Genomic DNA, 20,213 nt, shown 5'->3' with positions numbered 1-20,213 from the left:
CTTGCCTGGTGTATTGAGAAGAGCCACTGTTAGCAGGAGCAGTAGAGACAATAATAATAGTAGTAGATGCTGTTAATATTTGCTTCTCTCATTTCCATATCCACGTTCATGTTCCTTTCTCTGCATGGAGTGCAGTTTTCTCATTTGCGCCTGTCTAAATTTTATCCGTCTTCAAAGATCTTCACTAGCCCTCTCCCACACTGTCACCACTTTCCCCCTAGTTGTCTTTCCACTTCAGAATTCCTTAACACTTTTTGTTTAGAATGCTTATTACTTTCATATGCTTACCTGTCCATCCACTTCCCTTTAAAAGATGAGAAGTGCCTTGGGGCAGATCATATAGTTCATTTTTCATACTTTCTAAAGCGCAGCATCTTACATAGAATCATTCCAAAAAGTATTTGCTGAATAAATACATGGTCTGGCAGAAGTAGCCTGCTTGAGTGGGGTTGGTAGGGTAATAACATGGGTGTAATAATTTATATTTTTCATTTGAACATTTCACCTAAAATGTCATATGGTGTGCTTGAGCGCGATATTGTTATGTTACAGGATTACGTGCTTATGATTTTGTAATAAAATATTTTGTAATAGAAAAGGGTGTTATTTGTGCCAGACTCTGTACATTAATTCACTATAACCAATAGCCCTTTGGTTCCAAGGAACTTATTCTTTCATCTTTAGGAATTTCTGTAAACTCTTCATTTATCCTTGGTACATTTCGAGAAAAAATTAATTTTGTCATGCAAATGACACTGTTAGGCCCAAGGAGACTAATTAAATAAAGGCACTGTAGCAGAACACAGTATTAACAAAAACTGACCAAGTGACAATGCTCTCAATTCAGCAGATATTTTTTCTGCATTGCCTCTCATTTGTTATTGTTCCAAAGCTGCCTTATTCCTAATGGGGACAATCATGGTGCCAAATTGAACTGTGAAGTAAGCATTTGTGAATAACAATGAATCTAAAGTCCATTTTACTGGGAAAAAGTAGCATATAAAACACAATACATTAAAACTGTGATTAAGTATCTCAGTCAGTTTGTTATAACTGAAATTGTCCTTAAGGACTGTCACTGTCCTGTTGTATGCAGATGGGTTTTCTCTGGATAACCATTCCCAGAAGTTGGGAAGGTGGTAGGGAAGGAAGGAATCCCCACCCGAGAATTTGGCACAGCTCTAGCCAGTCCTTCCACATAATGCATACCTTGTCCTTGTTAAAGGAGTTTTGCCATTTGCCTTCATACCTTTAAAAAGATTTCTGGTGATTTTGAAATAATTGATTCATAAATGATATACTATCATTATATAGAGAGTGCTCGAAGGCCAAGAGACAAGTGTTAGGAACTTAGTAAATATTTAATTTATATAGACATATCATTTATTTCTTAAATAGATATTGATCAACACATTAAAATGGTAATATTTTTCCATTCAAGAATGGCCATATCTTACTTGACTATAAAATGCTAAGAGTTTTTTTTTTAGTTATAATGCAGAATATTATTTGGGGTTTATTGTTAAGGTAAACTTGTTTTGTGTACTTCAGAAGTGTGAGTATGTAATCTGTTCAGTTGTCAGGTGGTTTTATGCTTGAGGGGCATATTGAGGATTTCTTTTTTTATTAAAGGCCAATTCTTCCTTATTCCTGAGGGGGTACTGTGGGGAAGGATGGAAGAGGGATGCAAAATATGACTAATTAGTAGACCAGTTGGATAGATTTTTAAATTGTGAGGTATTTTTCTTTACTGATATAAAACTTGGTACCGGTACTTTACAAAGGCATTTAATTTTTTGTTTTCATATAAGAATCTCAAGGAAATTGATTGAGAGACCATGCAGTAAGCTTGGATACGTAAGAAATATTTTAAAATGTCACCCCATATTAGTATTCTCTGCTGAACCTGAGGAATAAATACTGTTTTTGTGATATGTGGCTTTTGTGTGTTTATGAACTGTTTAGGGAAGCTTTTCTGCAGAAATGGCTGAATGTAAGTTGCAGAGATGTAAGCCCTTCCTTATATCAATGTTCCACCTCATTAACTTCATTGTTAGGGCTTTTACACTTCAATGATTTAAATAAAATGATCTAAATGTAGTCCTGTTGTCTTCTCTTTCCATCTGTCTCCTTTTTGAAATCTGTATGGTTACGTATTTAGTGTTGTGTTTTCATTTAGACTCTATTGTTAATTCTGTTAAGTGCAAGATGATGATGAAGGGAAGGTATTGTATAACTAAATGTCTAATACTGTTGAAGCCCTGACAGATAAGGAAATATGTTTATAAAGATAAGCTGGTCACTTCTTCACCCAGTGTTCTATCAGAGACCAGACCAAATGGTCTTCAGAGACCAGGAACTTTGTAACTGTACGACTCCATTTTATTGTGGAGTTCAGATTGATGGTTGCAGCTGACCCTTGGACAACACAGGGTGCTGACCCGTATGCAGTTAAAAATCCATGTAGAACTTTTGACTCCCCCCAAACTTAACTACTAATAGCCCACTGTTGACCGGAAACCTTACTGATAACATAAACAGTTGATTAATACATTTTTTATGTTATATGTATTATATACTCTTACATTAAAGTAAGCTAGAGAAAAACGTTTTGAGAAAATCATAAGGAAGATGCTGCCGCCGCTCAGGGGAGTCGTCTGCCTGGGCAGGATGGCTGCTGCTGTGCGGGGGATGGGTCAGCACTGGGATCCCCCTGGCTGCTGTCTCGGTTCTCTCCCTGGGGCCTCCTTCCCTCGTCTCCCCTCAGGCATCTCTGGCCCACTCTGCCCCTGCCTGTGCCGGAGACCAGGATCTGTGCCTCACAACAGCCCAGAGCCCGAACATAAGCAAAAACACATTTGGAAGCTCCTGCAGAGACCTGTATCCAGATCAGCAGATCCTGCAATTTGCTGCTTCCTCCTCTCGCCTCTCCAGATGCTGGCTTATGTTCTGGCGTCTTCAAGTGGTCGCTGTGATAAAGCTGGTCAGTAGCGCTGTGACAGTCTGATTTGCTGGAAAACAAAGTCATCAGGACTACTTGTTCAGAATCTCCACTTAGGAGTCCAGTGGTATCTTAAGTATGATGCCATGCTAAGCACTTAAGGAGTTCAGGGTCTGGTAGGATGTCAGTTCATTCTCCTGCTCAAGACAAATCATTCCAAAATAGCCTCTTCAACAAATGGTGTTGAGAGAGCTGGACAGCTACATGCAAAAAAATGAAACTCGACCACCAACTTACACCATACACAAAAACTCAGGATCAATAAGAGACTTAAATATAAGTCATGATACCATAAAAGCCCTAGACGAGAACATAGGCAGGAAACACTCATATATTCCATGCAGCAGTATTTTCACCCATATGTCCCCTAGGGCAAGGGACATAAAGGAAAGAATAAACAGATGGGACTTCATCAAAATAAGCTGCTGCATGGCTCAAGAAAACATCAAGAAAATGAAAAGGGAACCAATTGTATAAGAAAATGTATTTGCCAGTGATACCTTGGACAGGGGTTTGATCTCCAAAATATATAAAGAACTCATACAACTCCACTCCAGGAAGACAAACAATCCAATTAAAAAATGGGCAAAGGAACAGACACGTCTCCAAGAGGGGCATATGCAGGGCCCAGAGACATATGAAGGGATGCTCAGCATCACTAGCCATCAGAGAAATGCAAATTAAAACCACAATGAGATACCACTTCACACCGGTCAGAATGGCCATCGTAAACAAATCAACAAACAGGTGCTGGTGAGGCTGTGGAGAAAAGGGAACCCTAGTGCACTGTTGGTGGGAATGCAGACTGGTGCAGCCACTGTGGAAAACAGTTTGGAATTTCCTTAAAAAACTCAAAATGGAACTGCCTTTTGACCTGGCAGTTCCACTGCTGGGATTATACCCTAAGAATCCCGAAACACCAATTCAAAAGAACCTGTGCATCCCAATATTCATAGCAGCACAATTGACAATAGCCAAATGCTGGAAGCAACCTAAGTGCCCGTCAATAAGTGAGTGGATCAAAAAACTATGGTACATTTACACAGTGGAATACCACGAAGCAGAAAGAAAAAAAGAGCTATTACCCTCTGCACCAGCATGGATGGAACTGGAGAGCATTATGCTAAGCGAAATAAGCTGAGGATAAAAGACAAATACCATATGATCCTACCTATAAGTGGAACCTAATCAACAAAACAAACAAGTGAGAAAAATATAACCAGCAATATTGAAAGAAAAAACAAACCGGCAGTAACAATTGGGGAGGAGGGGAGGTAACAGGGAAAAGAATGGGAAGGGTCAAATCAGGGAACATGTATAAAGGACCCATGACAAAGCCAAAGTGGGGAAGGATTGAGGGTGGGAGGGGCCGGGGAAAGTGGTGGTGGGAAAATGGAGACAAATATATTTGAACAATAAAAAAGAAAAAAAAAGACAAATCATTCCAATTAAAAAAAATAAAATCATAAGGAAGAGAAAATATATTTGAAGTACTCTACATATTTATTGAAAAAAAATTTGGTGTAAGTGGACCCACACAGTTTAAATGTGTGTTGTTCAAGGGTCAACTGTTTATCTGAGCTTTCATATATATCTTCTGGTATTTATAGCTCTGGAACCACAAAAAAGGAAAGCTTTCCTTAAAAGCATCCTATATTTGTCCTTTAAAATGTTTCCTAAGCATTTTCAGGAAAAGTAGGGATTATGCAATGAATTTCCAAGCAAAGAGTCACCTTTGGAAATCTTTACAACTACTTGAAAATGATAGACATATTTAGGCAGTAAGTTTTTTTCTACCTGATTTACTGCCAGATGTGAGCACTCCTTAGCAGTATATATCCCAAATGCAAGTTTGATGTCTTCATTAAAAATGTGGAGAAAATGGAGCAATAATAGTCTCTTCAACAAATGGTGTTGGGAGAGCTGGACGGCTACATGCAAAAAATTGAAATTGGATCATCAGCTGACACCATACACAAAAATAAACTCAAGATGGATAAAAGACTTAAATATAAGTCATAACACCATAAAAGTCCTAGAGGAGAACATTGGCAGGAAACTCTCAGATATCCCACGCAGCAGTTTTTTCACTGATATGTCTCCTAAAGCAAGGGACATAAAGGAAAGAATAAACAAGTGGGACTTCATCAAAATAAGAAGCTTCTGCACGGCGAAAGAAAACATCAACAAAATTAAAAAGGAAATTTCCTATGGGAAAATATATTCGCTAATGACACATCAGATAGAGGTTTGATCTCCAAGATATATAAAGAACTCACTCAACTCCACTCCAAGATGAGAAACAATCCAATCAAAAAATGGGCAAAGGACCTGGGCAGACGCTTTTCCAAGGAGGAGATACAGAGGGCCCAGAGACATTTGAAAGGATGCTCAGCATCACTAGCCATCAGAGAAATGCAGATCAAAACCACCATGAGGTACCACCTCACACCGGTCAGAATGACCATCATAAACAGATCCACAAACAACAGGTGCTGGCGAGGCTGTGGACAAAAGGGAACCCTAGTACACTGTTGGTGGGAATGCAGACTGGTGCAGCCATTGTGGAAAGCAGTGTGGAATTTCCTCAGAAAGCTGAAAATGGAACTGCCTTTTGATCCAGTGATTCCCCTGCTCGGACTATACCCTAAGAATACCAAAACGCCAATACAAAAGAACCTGTGCACCCCAATCTTCATAGCAGCACAATTTACAATAGCCAAGTGTTGGAAGCAACCTAAATGCCCATCAGTAGATGATTGGATCAAAAAGTAATGGTACATATACACAATGGAATACTATGCAGCAGAAAGAAAAAAAGAACTACTACACTTCGCGACAGCATGGATGGAACTGGAGAGCATTATGCTAAGTGAAATAAGCCAGGGGGCAAAAGACAAATACCATATGATCTCACCTATAAGTGGAACCTAACCAACAATACACAGATGCGAGGAAAATAAGACCAGCAACCAACAGATACAAGAGGGAAGGGGGGGCGGGGAAAAGGAAGGGAAGGGGAAAATCAAGGAACATATAGCAAGGACTCATGGACAAAACCAAAGGGGAAGAGCTGAGGGAGGGAGGGAGGGAGAGAGGGAGGGGGCAAGGGAAAGTGGTAGGGGGTAGGCAGAGACAAATGTATTTGAAAAAATTAATTAATTAAAAATGTGGAGAAAAGTTAATTTAACTTGAGTTCAGGGGAATGAAGCGATCATATTGATAGACATTTTGCATTTTAAAACAGTCAATTACTAAGATATATTGTTAGATAATTTTATGATATTTTTGACTTTTAATCTATATTTGACTATTTAAATTGAGCAGTGAATTTCATTTTACCTAAGTTTAGGTATTGACATGAGATAATTCATTTCTAACCATTTCTTTTATCTTCCAGCTCACCAACGACTGGAACCAGCAACTCTGTCAGGGATTGTGGCATTTATCCTTAGTCTTTTATGTGGAGCTCTGAATTTAATTCGAGGCTTCCATGCCATAGAAAGTCTCCTGCAGGTACCGTACTAGTTTTGCAATTTCAGGTGACTGGTGTCTGTTGAATCTGCTTGTTATAGAATTGATTTGATTTGAGTATTAGTACAACCTACAATGTATGCTCAGATTTTATATTCTTTATACCTGCCTTAGTCTCCCCTTCCTCTAAAAATACTTAAAAAGAAATCCCACTAATTTCTAGTTGACTGTCTCAATTAACATATTTATTATCTACTCCAGAGGAAGCACTATTTATGGGTACTCTGGGGACATTAAGACATGTATTACGTAGTCTTTGCAGTCTCAGAGCTTAGAGTTGAATTTGGGAGGCAAAGAAGCCCACAAATAAAGCCAAGTGCCAAATATACAGAGCGCATCAGTTTAGCATATTTCAGAGTATACAGCTTTCCTTTCCCTGATTTTTTAAAAAAATATTTTATTTATTTATTTTTAGAGAGGGGAAGGGAGGAAGAGAAGGAGAAAAACATCAATGAGTGGTTGCCCTTCACACACCCCATACTGGGGACCTCACCTACAACCCAGACATGTGCCCTGACTGGGAATTGAACCCACAACCCTTTTATTCACAGGCTGCCACTCAGTCCACTGAGCCACACTAGCCAGGGCTCCTTTCCCTTATTAATACTCATTTTCTTTGAAGACTTTTCTGACACTGCCACATTGTAAATTAGTTCTCTTGTTTGGGGAGTGAGCATTAAATTAATAAAAATCCACTCAACCCAGTTTATATTGTTTTAAAATTGCTATTAGTTTGGGAAACACTTAGAGAGTACCAGTCTGAGTACCCTCTGAATGTTCTCAGCTCTTTGAAGCCAATAGCAGAGGATATCACAAGTTCCAGGAAGCTGAGCTGTCCCTTGAATGGGGGTGGCGGGGGTGGAAGGGAGCGTGACTTCCCAATTCCTCTTCCAGCGGTCCTGGACCTTCATATAAAGCCCCTTTTTCATTTTAGGCACAGGACTGCTGGATATTGTTTCTCGGTGTTCTTGCCCTTGTTCCCTAGCCAGGTCCAGGTCAGCTGTATTCCAGTAGGAATTCAGTTTGGAGCCAGTTAGCCAACCTGGCATAAAAGAAACAAAGGCAATTTGGAGACTGTGGACTGAAAAAGCTAATAAATAAGATACTCTTTTGCTTACAAAAAAGAAAAGAGGGAGGAAGGAAGGAAGGAAAGGAGGGAGGGAGGGAGGGAAAGAGAGAGAGAAAGAAAGGGAGAAAGGAAGAAAAGAGAAAAGAAGAAAAGGAAAGGAGAAAGGAAAGGAAAGGAAAAAGGAAAGGAAAGAAAACGATGTAGTGGAAAGAACAGCAGTGCAGTTTCGAGAAGAGCTGATGTATGTTTGTGGAAGGGAGAGAGAATGTTGGCTCCCGCTCAGCTACTGATTAACCCTGTGACTTTGAATGGCTCACCTTGCTTTCTAGTCCTCAGTTTCATTGCTCATCAGCTAAAGGGAAGGAGTGGATTTGATGATTGTTTCTTGAAACATGGGACACATTTAGCACTAGTTACACTACACTGTATTATGTCTATACTATAGATGACTTTCACCTCATGGCACACATAAACTAATTACTAAAATTCTGCAGCACACCAAAAAAACATGTTTTACCAACCTGAGAAAAACATAGGTATAATTTTGATTCATTCACAATGGATGGCTATCCTTGTGTTGGCTGTTGTCATTTTTAAATTTGACAGTCTAAGGGAAAAAGAGGTCAGTGCCCCACTAAATAGGTTTTGTATGTTTTAAGAATTCTTGCAGCACACTGGTTGAAAATTGCAGCTGTAGATGATAGAAGGATGAACATTTTTTAATTTTAAGAATTAATGTATTTAATGTATATTAATGTGTAGTATCTATGTTTGGTAGGGGATACTAGTTTCTATTAATGATAGAGAAGTAAAACCTTCCTTTTAAATTCCGTTAATTTTAATAAAACGTCAACTTTATGAAATTTATTATATAGACAATGGTGTGATTGATATTTGGAACTGGCAAAATTGTGAAGGTTAAAATGTTCTGGTTAAAAAAAATTATCTGGTTGGTTGAAATTAGCAAATTAATAAATAAGGGATTGAAAAAAGTCCTGGTTTGAAAAAAGCTTTCAGAAGAGCCACAGACTTCCCTGACTCAGAAGACAATGTTTAAATTGTGAAACCTGAGGCTTAGACCACATTAGTTTTAAGTTAAAAATCAGACAATGCTCTCTTACATCACAAAACATGTTAAAGGAAATAATTTCTTTTAGGCACTCAGCTTATTCATTTTCCTGGACTGCTTCTTTTCTTCTCCTTCTTCTGATTTACAACTTCAAAACTAAGGAAAGCTGTATATGAACTACAGCTTTTCATGCTTCTGAGCTGCTACACCTGACTAATGCATGCTTTGATTCTTAAAGTTCCATGTTCTCCCTCAGATCAGTAATGTCCTTGACTCATTACAACTGAATTTTAGGCTTCAAAAGAACAATACAGGCATACCTTATTTTATTGCATTGCACAGATGCTATTTACTAATTGAAGGCAAGACCCTCTATCCTCAAAAAAAAAAAATTACAAATGGTTTTATTGTGATACTTTGTTGCAGTGGTCTAGAGCAGAATAGCACAGTAAATATCTCCAAGGTATGCCTGTAATCTGATTAAACTAATTACCACCTGTATCTGACTGCTAGCTCTGAAATCTCTCAGACTATTTACATTTTAAAAAGGCATCACAGGCCAATATCTCATGAACATTGATGCAAAAATTCCCAACAAAATATTAGCAAATAAAACCCAATGATGTATAAAAAGAATTATGCACCATAACCAAGGGGGATTTATTCTAGGTATGCAAGGCTGATTCAACACTTGAAAATCAGTTAACATAATCCATCACATCAGTAGGCTAAAGAAAAATCATATGATCATATCAGTAGATGCAGAAAAAGCACTTGATGAAATCCAACACCCTCATGAACTCACAGGAAACTAGGAATAAAGGGGAACTTCCTCTACTTGATAAAGAACATCTGCAGAAATCCTGCAGCTAACATATTTGATGAGAAGCAAGATGCTTTCTCCCTAAGATTGGGCACAAGACAAGGATGTTACCTGTCACCATTCCTATTCAGTATTATACTGGAAGACCTAGCTAATGCAATTAGACAAGACAAGAGAGCAAGAGGTATAAATATTAGGAAGGAAGAAATGCAGCTGTCTTTATTGACAGATGGTATGATTGTCTATATAGAAAATCTCAAAGGATCAGTTCCTGGAACTCATAAGTGATTAGTAAGGTCACAGGATCAAAAGTTAATGTATAAAAGTCAATTGCTTTCCTATGTATCAGCAAGAAATGGTTGAAATTTGAAATTCAAATAATATCATTTATACTGGCACTCCCAAAATTGAGACACTTAAGAATAAACCTAATAAAATATATACAAGATCTATATGAGGAAAACTGTAAAACTCTGATAGAAGAAATCAAAGAAGCTGTAAATAAATGGAGAGATATTCTGTGTTCATGGATAGGAAGACTCAATATTGTCAAGATATTAGTTCTTCTCAAGTTGATCTATAGTCTCAACACAATCCCAATCAAAATCCCAGCACTTATTTTGTGGATATTGACAAAGTGATTCCAGAGTTGATTGGAACCCAAAATTGGCAGAAGACCCAAAATAGCCAATACAATACTGAAGAAAAAGAAGACATAATACCCAACTTAAAGACTTACTATTAAGCTATAATAATTAAGACAGTGTGGTATTAGAAAAACAATAGACAAATAGATCAATGGAATAGAGTACAGAGCCCAGAAATATACCCTCAAAAATATAGCCAACTGATCTTTGACAAAGAAGCAAAACAATTCAGTGGAGAAAGGATGTTCTTTTCAACAGATGGTGTTGGAGCAGCTGAGCATCCACATGCAAAAATGTGAATTTAAACACAGATCTTACAACTTTCACAAAAAGTGTTTAACTCAAAAGGGATCACTGACCTAAATGTAAAACATGAAACTATAAAAGTTACAATAAAAGATAATAGAAAAAACCTATGTAACCTTGAATTTGGTGATGAATTTTTAGATACCAAAAGCATGATTTATGAAAGAAAAACTGGTGAGTTAGATGTAATTGAAAAACTTCTGCTCTATGAAGGACATTAAGAAAATGAAAAGATAAGCCACAGACAGGAGGAAATATTTGGAGAACACACCTGACGAAGGTCTTGTATCCAAAATATACTAAGAGCTCTGAAACTGAAGGAAGCAAACAACCCAATTAAAAAAGAACTTGGCAAAAGGACTAAACAGATACCCCATGAAAGGATAGGAAAAGATGCTCACATCATACATGATTAAGGAATTGCAAATGAAAACATTAAGATATCATTAAACATCTATTAGAATGGAAAAATTAAAAAAAAAAAACCCTTGACAATGTCAAGCGCTGATGAGAATATAGAAAAATAGGACCTCTTCATTCATTGTTGATGGGAATGAAGAATGGTACAGTCACTTTGGAAGACAGTTGTGCTGTTTCTCACAAAGCTAAACATAACATTACCATAGGATCCAGCAGTCATGCCCCTCAGTATATTTACCCAAATGAGTAGAAAACTTACACACATAAAGCCTGCACATGAAAGTATATCTCAGCTTTACTCATAATTAAAAAAAAAAAACTGGAAGCAACTAAGAAATCTCAAGAATGGATAAACTGTGACAATGTGTGCAATGGAATATTATTATTCAGTTATGAAAATAAATAAGCCTATCAAGCCTCAAAAAAGCCATAGCTAAACCTTAAATTTATATTGCTTAATGAAAAAAGCCAGTCTCAGGAACTACGTACTATGTGTTCCAACTATATGACATTCTGGAAAACATAAAATTATAGGGACAGTGAATAAAAAGATTAGTGGTTGCCAGGGCTTTGGAAGGAGGGAGGATGGATGACTAGTTAGAACATGGGGTTTTTAGGGCAGTGAAACTATTCTGTGTGTTATGTAATGGTGGTGAAGTTGTTGTACATTTCTCAAGACCTTAGATTGTACAACACAGCATACACCATATTAATGCAAGATGTTAATAACAGAGGAACCTGAGCAGGGGAAAGAGCAGGTATGTAAACACTCTACTGCTTAAGTTTCTGTAAACCTAAAAGTGTACCAAAGATAAAAATCTGTTAATTAAACATACATACAGAGCACATACCAGCATTAAAACAAAGACCAGAAAAGGGAAGCATTCTCCAGGCTTTGATTTTTCCTCAGGTGTGGCTTTGCTTAGCAGGTGAAGTACATACAGCCTGTTGCATCCCGCCAGCTCCTATGAAACAGTGGATCGGGCTTTCTCTTCATGGAGAGGCTGAGCCTTCCCATTCACACGGGCCAGGTAGGGGACTCAGAGCCCCAGTCAGAATGGAACATAGGTTCAGGAATCTGATTGGTGTTTCAAGACCAGATGTGCCATTTGGTACCTTCTGAGAACAGTAATCATTTTGAGAAAGCCAATGAGAGACAGAGGGACCAGGTCCTCTGACCTTGCACCTACCAGTTCTCAGCTACTCCCATCAAAGAGGGACTGGAAAAATAACAGTATACTTTAATTTACATTAATTTACATAAAGAAGTTCTGGAAAGATAAGAAACTAATAAATGTGACAGGAACTGGACAGATGGTAAGCAGAGTGGAAATGAGAATATTCACTATATATCTTCTTATATGTTATTTTTATTTTTGAGCCATATGAATATATTACTCATTCAGATTTTAAATAATAAAATGAATATTTATTAACACCTGTTATGTAAGCAGGAAAGAAGACAACTTTTGTTAAACCAACTATTAGGTAGATTTTCAAGTAATGAAAATTTCAGGCAGAGTAAAGGGAAATATTTTTGTGAGAGGTAAGGAGATCCTGAGTACTTTTTCTATTTTTGTAGCTTCTTCCTGACTCTGTCTTAGAGTCCACTGTTTCCTAGAAGCTTCATGGTTTTCTTGAGTTAAACAGATTCTTAAAATTGTAGTGGTGGGGCATGAAAGGAGCATGGGGTGGATTATGGATAGGGGAGTTGTCTTTTTTATTAGTAGATCATTTATTATTTGGGGACAGTCTTCATGCTTCTGTCTTTGAAGATGTGTCTTTTGATATTTGATATGGAATTCTTTCTTTTTCACTGTTGCCCTACAGTAAATTTACTCCAAAAATGTTTCTTATCTTGATCCAAGAAACTATAAATTGGTCCATATGGAATTTTTAGCTATCTGGAAACTAGGAACGTTTGGTTGTGTTCCTTTAGCACTGTTTTTCCTTTTTTAATTATATTTTATTGATTATACTATTACAGTTGTCCCAATTTTTCCCCTTTTGCCCCCATCCACGCAGCACCCCCCACTCCCTCAGGCAATCGCTGTACCATTGTTCATGCCCATGGGTCATGGATATAAGTTCTTTGGCTACTCCATTTCCTACACTGTATTCCACATCCCCATGGCTATTCTGTAACTACCTACTAGTAATTCTCAATCCCCTCACCTCTTCACCCATTCCCCTCCCATCTGGCAATCATCAAAACCCTCTGCATACCCATGATTCTGTTTCTGTTCTTGTTTGCTTAGTATGTTTTTAGATTTAATTTTGATAGATATGTATTTATTACCATTTTATTGTTCATAGTTTTGATGTTCTTATTTTAAAACATTTCATTTACTTTTTAGAGAAAATAGAGGGGATGGAGAGAAAGAAACATCAATGTGTGAGAGAGAGGTACATTGATCTGTTGCCTCTCACACGCCGCCAACTGGGGAACCTGGCCTGCAACCCAGGCCTGTGCCCTGACTGGGAATCAAACAGGTGACCTTTTGGCCCTTTGCTAAATCCACTGAGCCACAGCAGCCAGAGCAGACCTTCTTTTTCTTAAATAAGTTCCTTTAACAGTTCATATAGTGATGGTTTGGTGATGATGAACTCCTTTAGTTTTTCTTGTCTGGGAAGACCCTTGTCTGCCCTTTGATTCTAAATGATAGCTTTGCTGGGTAGAGCAAGCTTGGCTGTAGGTCCCTGCTTTTCATGACTTTGAATATTTCTTGCCAATCCCTTCTAGCCTGCTAAGTTTCTTTTAAGAAATTTGCTGATGGTCTTATGGGAACTCCCCTGTAGGTAACTAACTGCTTTTCTCTTGATGCTTTTAAGATTCTCTCTTTATTTTTAATCTTTGGCATTGTTTTAATGATGTGTGTTGGAGTGGGCCTCTATGGATCCATCTTATTTGGGACTCTCTGTGCTTCCTGGACTTGCATGTCTATTGCCTTCACCAAAGTATGTAGGCTTTCTTTCATTATGTTTTCAAATAGATTTCCAAATTTCTTGCTTTTTCTTTTCTCCTCCTGGCATTTCTATGATGCAAATGTTGGAACATCTGAAGTTGTCCCAGCGGCTGCTTACACTCTCTTGTTTTTTTGGATTCTTTTTTCTTCTTCTTGTTCTGATTGGTTGTTTTTTCCACTTTATGTTCCAAATCATTGATTTGATTCTCAGCTTCATCCACTCTACTGTTGTTTCCTTGTAAATTGTTCTTTATTTCAATTAGTGAATCCTTCATTTCTGACTGGATCTTTTTTATGCTGTTGAGGTCCTCAGTAAGTTCCTTGAACATCCTTATAACCAGTGTTCTGATCTCTGCATCTGATAGATTGCTTATCTCCCTTCTGTTTCGTTCTTTTTCTGGGGTTTTGATCTGTTCTTTCATTTGGGCCATGTTTCTTTGCTCCTTTTGGCAGCCTGCCTGTGTTTGTTTCTATATATTAGGTAGAGCTGCTTTGACTCCATGTCTTGGTAGCGTGGCCTAATGTAGTAGGGGTCCTGTAGGGTCAAGTGGCACAGCCACCCCTATCACCCATGTTGGGTCCTTCATGTGGACTAAGTATCCCGTCCTTTTGTAGTTACCATTGGTTGCTGTCAGCAGGTGAATGAGAGGGATTTTCCCAGGCCAGTCAGCTGCAAGGATTGGCTGTGACTACTGACCACCAACCTCCATCCTCTGTGAAGGATCAGCTGTGCAGGGGCAGGGTGGTGGTACTTCAACATGCTCTGTAGCTGTCCACTGGGTGCACAGACACTGGGGTTTCCCAGGTGGTACAGGCCAAGGTCAGCCCCCCTCCTGTGTTCTGCCCTAACCTATAAAGCAATCTGAGATGGCTGCCACTTGTCCTAGGCTTAGAGATTCCCAGGTAAAGCCAAGCTGTGAATCTAGGGTAGCTGCTGTTTGCTGGGCCTGGGGCCACTTAGCAAGAGGTATGGGGCTGAGGACTCACTGAGGACACCTGTTGCTTGTTTGATGGGATTTAGGAAGTTGTGAAGCATGAGCCAAGATTGGCCATTCACATGGAAAAATCACTGTTAACAGCTTGGGTGGGCCCATAAGTTGGGTGGAACAGACTGTGGCGGGGGAGATCTCCAGGGTGGGGTAATCAGTGTTAGCCAGGTTGATGAAGTCTCAGATATGGCACTGCCTGCCAGCTCTGTGGTTCTATAGGGGAAGGGTTCAGAAAAGGGACAATGGCCTCTGACTGCCTTTCGGTCTGGGAGAAAGCTGTCCCCCAGCTCTCGCCTTGATGCCAGACACTTTAGATTCTCCCTCTATGCCACTGGTGCCTTACAAGCTGCTACCTCAGTGCTGGAGCTCAGAGGGAGTGAGTCCGAGTAGTGGGTGTGTGAGTTTTTTAAGAGGAACAGTTTGGAGCTTCAGAATTTTCTTCCTCTGACTCAACCCCTGCTGGTTTTTGCAGCCAGGAGCTGTAGGAACTTATCATCCTGATACTGGAACCCTGGGCTGCAGGGCCTGGTGTGGGGCTGAGATATCCCTCTCGAATTTTTATCCACTACATATGGATGTTGGACCAGCCCGTTCTGCTTCTTCGCCCCACCTACCAGTTTGGATGGATGTGGCCTCTTTAATTCTGTATTTACCAGACTTCAATTCACCTGAATTTCTGACAGTTCTGAATGATGGTGGTTCTGTAGTTTTGTTGTAATTTGATGTATTGAGCAAAGAAGCAAGCTGTGTTTACTTATGCAGCCATCTTGACTGGTCGGGAGCATTGTTTTTAAATCTCTTGCTATAATCCACCTGGTATATTCCACGTACACTCATCAATACTTGAGGTTCCTAAAACAATGATGATCAGAGAGAGGAGTGAGGAAACAACAGAGTTCAAGTTTGGGGAGAATGTTGTCCACAGATAGTTTGTCATCCACAGGTAACTTTAGAAGATTTTCCAATGAATTCTCATCCTCTCACCTCTATGAGAACTGTTACTTTTGGAAATTCACTGGACCAAAAGTAGATATTCTCATTGCTCCAGTTGTTGAGGATTTTACATCTATCATGAGGTAAAAGTTTTGGTAAATAACAGGTGCTTGAAAATGTTTCCTTGTCTTGTTATGAGGATAATGAGAGGGCACGAGGTAGTGTTGGAAATATCTGTGTTCTAAAGATCTTTGTCCTAAAAGATGAAAGGGACAATACACAAACAGAAGGAGAAAATGAAAGTGTCAGCATGCAAAGGGCATTGTGATAAACTTGGAGTATTAAGCATTGCAGGATTGGGGTGCAAACTAGATTAATTTCAATAAGTACATCCTTTATAGCCTGACTTAACCTGAAAGAAAATACATACAAAATTGGGGACCTGGGGGTCTCTCACCTTTTACTTTCCTTCATTAGGGTCTGTATTTTCTCATTGTTCATGACGTATGGGATAAAAGGTCCTTTTTACTCTCACTAAAGCCATGGAACTGAATACATAACTCTTAGCTTTTTCTCGGACTCATTGTATTTTGTGTTAGGAATAATCTCTGGAGTCATGGCAGATAATTTTTAGTCAGTAAAAGTAGACCTTTTTGAAGTGGTCTGCTCTGTAGACTTGAGTGCAGATTCCAGGACATGGGACCTCACTGTTTATCTGTGTTGAAGTTACCTGTAATGGAGTTATTCAGACCATGGTGGTGATGGAGGAGGCAGAAAAGCAGTGCCCAGATTAAGTGGCCTCAGCATTTCTTTAAAACTTGATTTAAGGGCAAAGGATTTAGTTGGGGATCATATTTTTACATCTAGCTGAAAATATGTATTTTTCTACTGTGAGCAATATATCAATATTAAAGTTTACTTCTTTAAGGCCATGAATTCTAAATATTCTTTCAAATGCTAAAAATGATTGCCTCATTTATCTTCTAGTATGTAACTTTGTCGCTGGGGCACATTTAAATTTAAGAACCCACATGAATTAACATTTCTGTGTATTGTTGATGTTGTTTGAAAATTCAGCACAAGTTTGTTTCTTCTAGATTAATACCTACCTCTTAGGGTGATAACAAGGGATTTATTAAAATACATAGTACCGAAGTTTTTTCTTTGGTATCTAAGTTCAGATTGGGGAGGTTTAGCTGAGTACATTTTATTTTTTTCAGTCGGTAAATTTGATTTCATGTTCGCAGTAATGTGTAAATTAGATTATTTTCACTCATTTGCTAACTTTGTTCTGAGTTTAGAGATGTTAATAAGCTTCTTGTGAATTGGCACATCATGAATGCATAAAAAGCTTTTATCACATTGGGTTTATATTACCTGTGTTCCTTAAGGATCAGCCTTGAAACAATGATATTAATTAGGCTCATGCTAACCTAGAAGTAATTTGCATGTGTTGCATTACGAAAAAATTTAGTATTCTGATACAGCGGTAGAAATACTGGGCTGGAAGTCGGGATGCCTGGGTCCAATCTGCCAGTAGCAACCCTTATAATTTTGGATGGGTTACTTTAACTTCTTGGATCTCACTTTTCTGCTCTGCAAGGTTTTGGACTACATAGTTTCAAGGACCACTTCAGAACAAACCTTCTTAGACTCTGATTCTAAAATTGTTTCTAAAGGCTACCACCAAGCAGAAGTAATCAGCTTACTTTTATTCCTTGAGTTCCGTTTTTCCCATAGATTTGTTAAAGAAATTTTATACCTATTAAAGCTCAACAGAAGTTTTTGATTTATTTAGTGGTATAATATCTCTGCTAAGACACAATGCTTGCTTGCTTTCAAAAGAAATAAAATGTTTCTGTGTTCACTGTTAAAGAATTAGGGAAAATGTATAAAAAGGAAAATAAAATCATCCCCAAGTTTTCTCTGTTTATTATATATATGCAAATATATATATACACACACACAAACATAATGTAAGACACATACACATATATACAAATTGTTATATAATTTTGTGTCTTTTCATTTAAGATTAAAAAGTGAATATTTTCTAATTATTACAAACAGTTTAATAGTATCATCCTAGATGTAAAAATATGGGTACCCTCTCTGCCTCATCTCATACACTGTTCAGTTCTTTAGAAAATTACTTGTTTAATTTCAAAAATAATATTTATTTTAGAAAACTTAGAAGTTAATTCAATAAATCACTATTAATCATTTGATGTGTTATGTTATTTTTCTTGACATTCTTTCATTCCTTCATTTCCATGCAGCAATTTTTTCCTGTTCTATTTTCTTCCTTTTTTCCTAACTGTTCAGTTTATTTGGTAAACTTTCTTCCTCCACCTGCCTCTAAATAGTGGCTTCTGCAGTGTTCTGTCCTTGGCTTTATAGTCTTTTAACTCTACACCTTATCCTTGGATAGTTTCATAATGGCCTTTAAATAAAAGTTAATATATGTACATACACACATTCATACATGCATACACACAGTAACGTGTACACACAGTAAATTTCAAAACCTGTAATTGTTTTTTTTTGTTTTTTTAAATTATATTTTATTGATTATACTATTACAGTTGTCCTGACTTTTCTGCCTTTGCCTCCACCCAGCACCCCCTACCCCCTCAGGCTATGCCTCCCACCATTCTTCATGCCCATGGGTCATGCGTATAAGTTCTTTTGCTACTCTATTTCCTATACTGTGTTTTATATCCCAATGGCTAGTCTGTCGCTACCCATTTGTACTTTTTAATCCCCTCACCTGCCATTCACCATTCACTTACACCCTCTTCCTCCCATCTGGTAACCATCAAAATGCTCTCTGTTTCCATGACTCTGTGTCTGTTCTTCTTGTTTTCTTAGTTTGTTTTTTAGATTCAATTATTGACAGATTTGTAATTTTTGCCATTTTATTGTTCATTGTTTTGATCATCTTCTTTTTCTTAGATAAGTGCCTTTAACAGTTGATATAAAAAAGGTTTGGTGATGATGAACTCCTTTAGTTTTTTCTTTCCTGGGAAGCTCTTTATCTGCCCTTTGATTCTAAATGATAGCTGTGCTGGGTAGAACAGTCTTGGTAGTAGGTTTCTGCTTTTCATGACTTTGAATATTTCTTGCCAATCCCTCCTAGCCTGCAAAGTTTCTTTTGAGAAATCAGCTGACTGTCTTATGGGAATTCCCCTATAGGTAACTAACTGCTTTTCTCTTGCTGCTTTTAAGATTCTCTCTTTTTTCTTTAAAATTTGTCATTTTAATTATGATGTGTCTTGGAGTGGGCCTCTTTGCATCCATCTTGTTTGGGACTATGTGCTTCCTGGACTTGCATGTCTATTTCCTTCACCAAATTAGGGAAGTTTTCTTTCATTATTATTTCAAATAGAATTCCAGTTTCTTGCTCTTCCTCCTCTGTTTCTGATACCGCTATGATGCAGATGTTGGACTACTCGAAGTAGTCCCAGAGTCTGCTTACACTATCCTCAGTATTTTGGATTCTCTTTTCTGCTTGTTCTGATTGGTTGTTTTTTGCTTCCTTATCTTCCAAATCATTGATTTGATTCTCAGCTTCATCCATTCTACTGTTGTTCCCCTGTAAATTATTCTTTATTTCAATTAGTGTGTACTTCATTTCTGACTGGACCTTTTTATGCTGTTGAGGTCCTCACTAAGTTCCTTGAGCATCCTTATAACCAGTATTTTGAACTCTGTATCTGATAGATTGCTTATCTCCATTTTGTTTAGCTACTTTTCTTGAGTTTTGATCTGTTCATTCATTTGGGCCATGTTTCTTTGTCTTGTCTTTTCGGCAGCCTCCCTGTGTTTGTTTCTGTGTGTTAGGTGGAGCTTCTTTGACTCTGTCTTGGTAGCATGGCCTAATGTAGTAGGTGTCCTGTAGGACCAGTGGCACAGTTTCCCCTTTCACCCAAGCTGGGTACTTGAGGTGTGCCCTTCGTGGGAGCTCAGCCAAGTACACTCTTTTCTTGTATTTGAGCCTTGGTTGCTGTTGGTAGATGATGGAAGGGATTTACCCAGGCCAGTCTGAGGGGGGCAGACTCTGTCCCACAGAGCCGTTCTGGGTCACCATGGATGGGGAAATAAAATAAGTCATTCCAGACACTTCTCAGTCTGCCAGGGAAAGGGGGTGGTGATTCCCTCTAGTGGAGAATGACCCAAGCCCCTTTGCTCAATGCCTTATATTGAAAGGGTTATCATTGGAGGCTAGGTAGCAGGAATGTACACTTAACCTCATTACATCAGTGTGTTAATGTTTACAGAGAACAGATGATTGAAGAAGACAAAGAGCAGGAACACACCGATTTGCATGGGTCCAAGATGAGTAAACATAAGAGCACCAGATGGTTTAGGGTCAGGATCTATGAATAATGTAAATTTCCTTCCCAGTGTGAGCCAGTTATCATAGCCTAGAGGGAAAAACAAAACATGCTTCAAG

At 38.3% G+C, this 20,213-nt stretch overlaps 1 protein-coding gene across 1 annotated transcript in view; it reads left to right on the top strand.

Moving 5' to 3' along the window:
• Positions 1-20,213, top strand: part of SEC22A (SEC22 homolog A, vesicle trafficking protein) — a 68,334-nt gene that overhangs the window by 33,924 nt on the left and 14,197 nt on the right. The window contains exon 5 of the mRNA XM_054575205.1: positions 6,402-6,517. Coding sequence (XP_054431180.1) covers positions 6,402-6,517 — 116 coding nt within the window. The remainder of the gene's footprint in view (positions 1-6,401; positions 6,518-20,213) is intronic.

The sequence above is a fragment of the Pteronotus mesoamericanus genome, unplaced genomic scaffold (genome assembly GCF_021234165.1).
Source record: "Pteronotus mesoamericanus isolate MK-2021 breed Mesoamerican mustached bat unplaced genomic scaffold, CSHL_Meso_final contig_27, whole genome shotgun sequence".
NCBI lineage: Eukaryota > Metazoa > Chordata > Mammalia > Chiroptera > Mormoopidae > Pteronotus > Pteronotus mesoamericanus.
The sequence above is the reverse complement of the archived record's forward strand: the minus strand, read 5'-3'. Positions and strand labels throughout refer to the sequence as shown.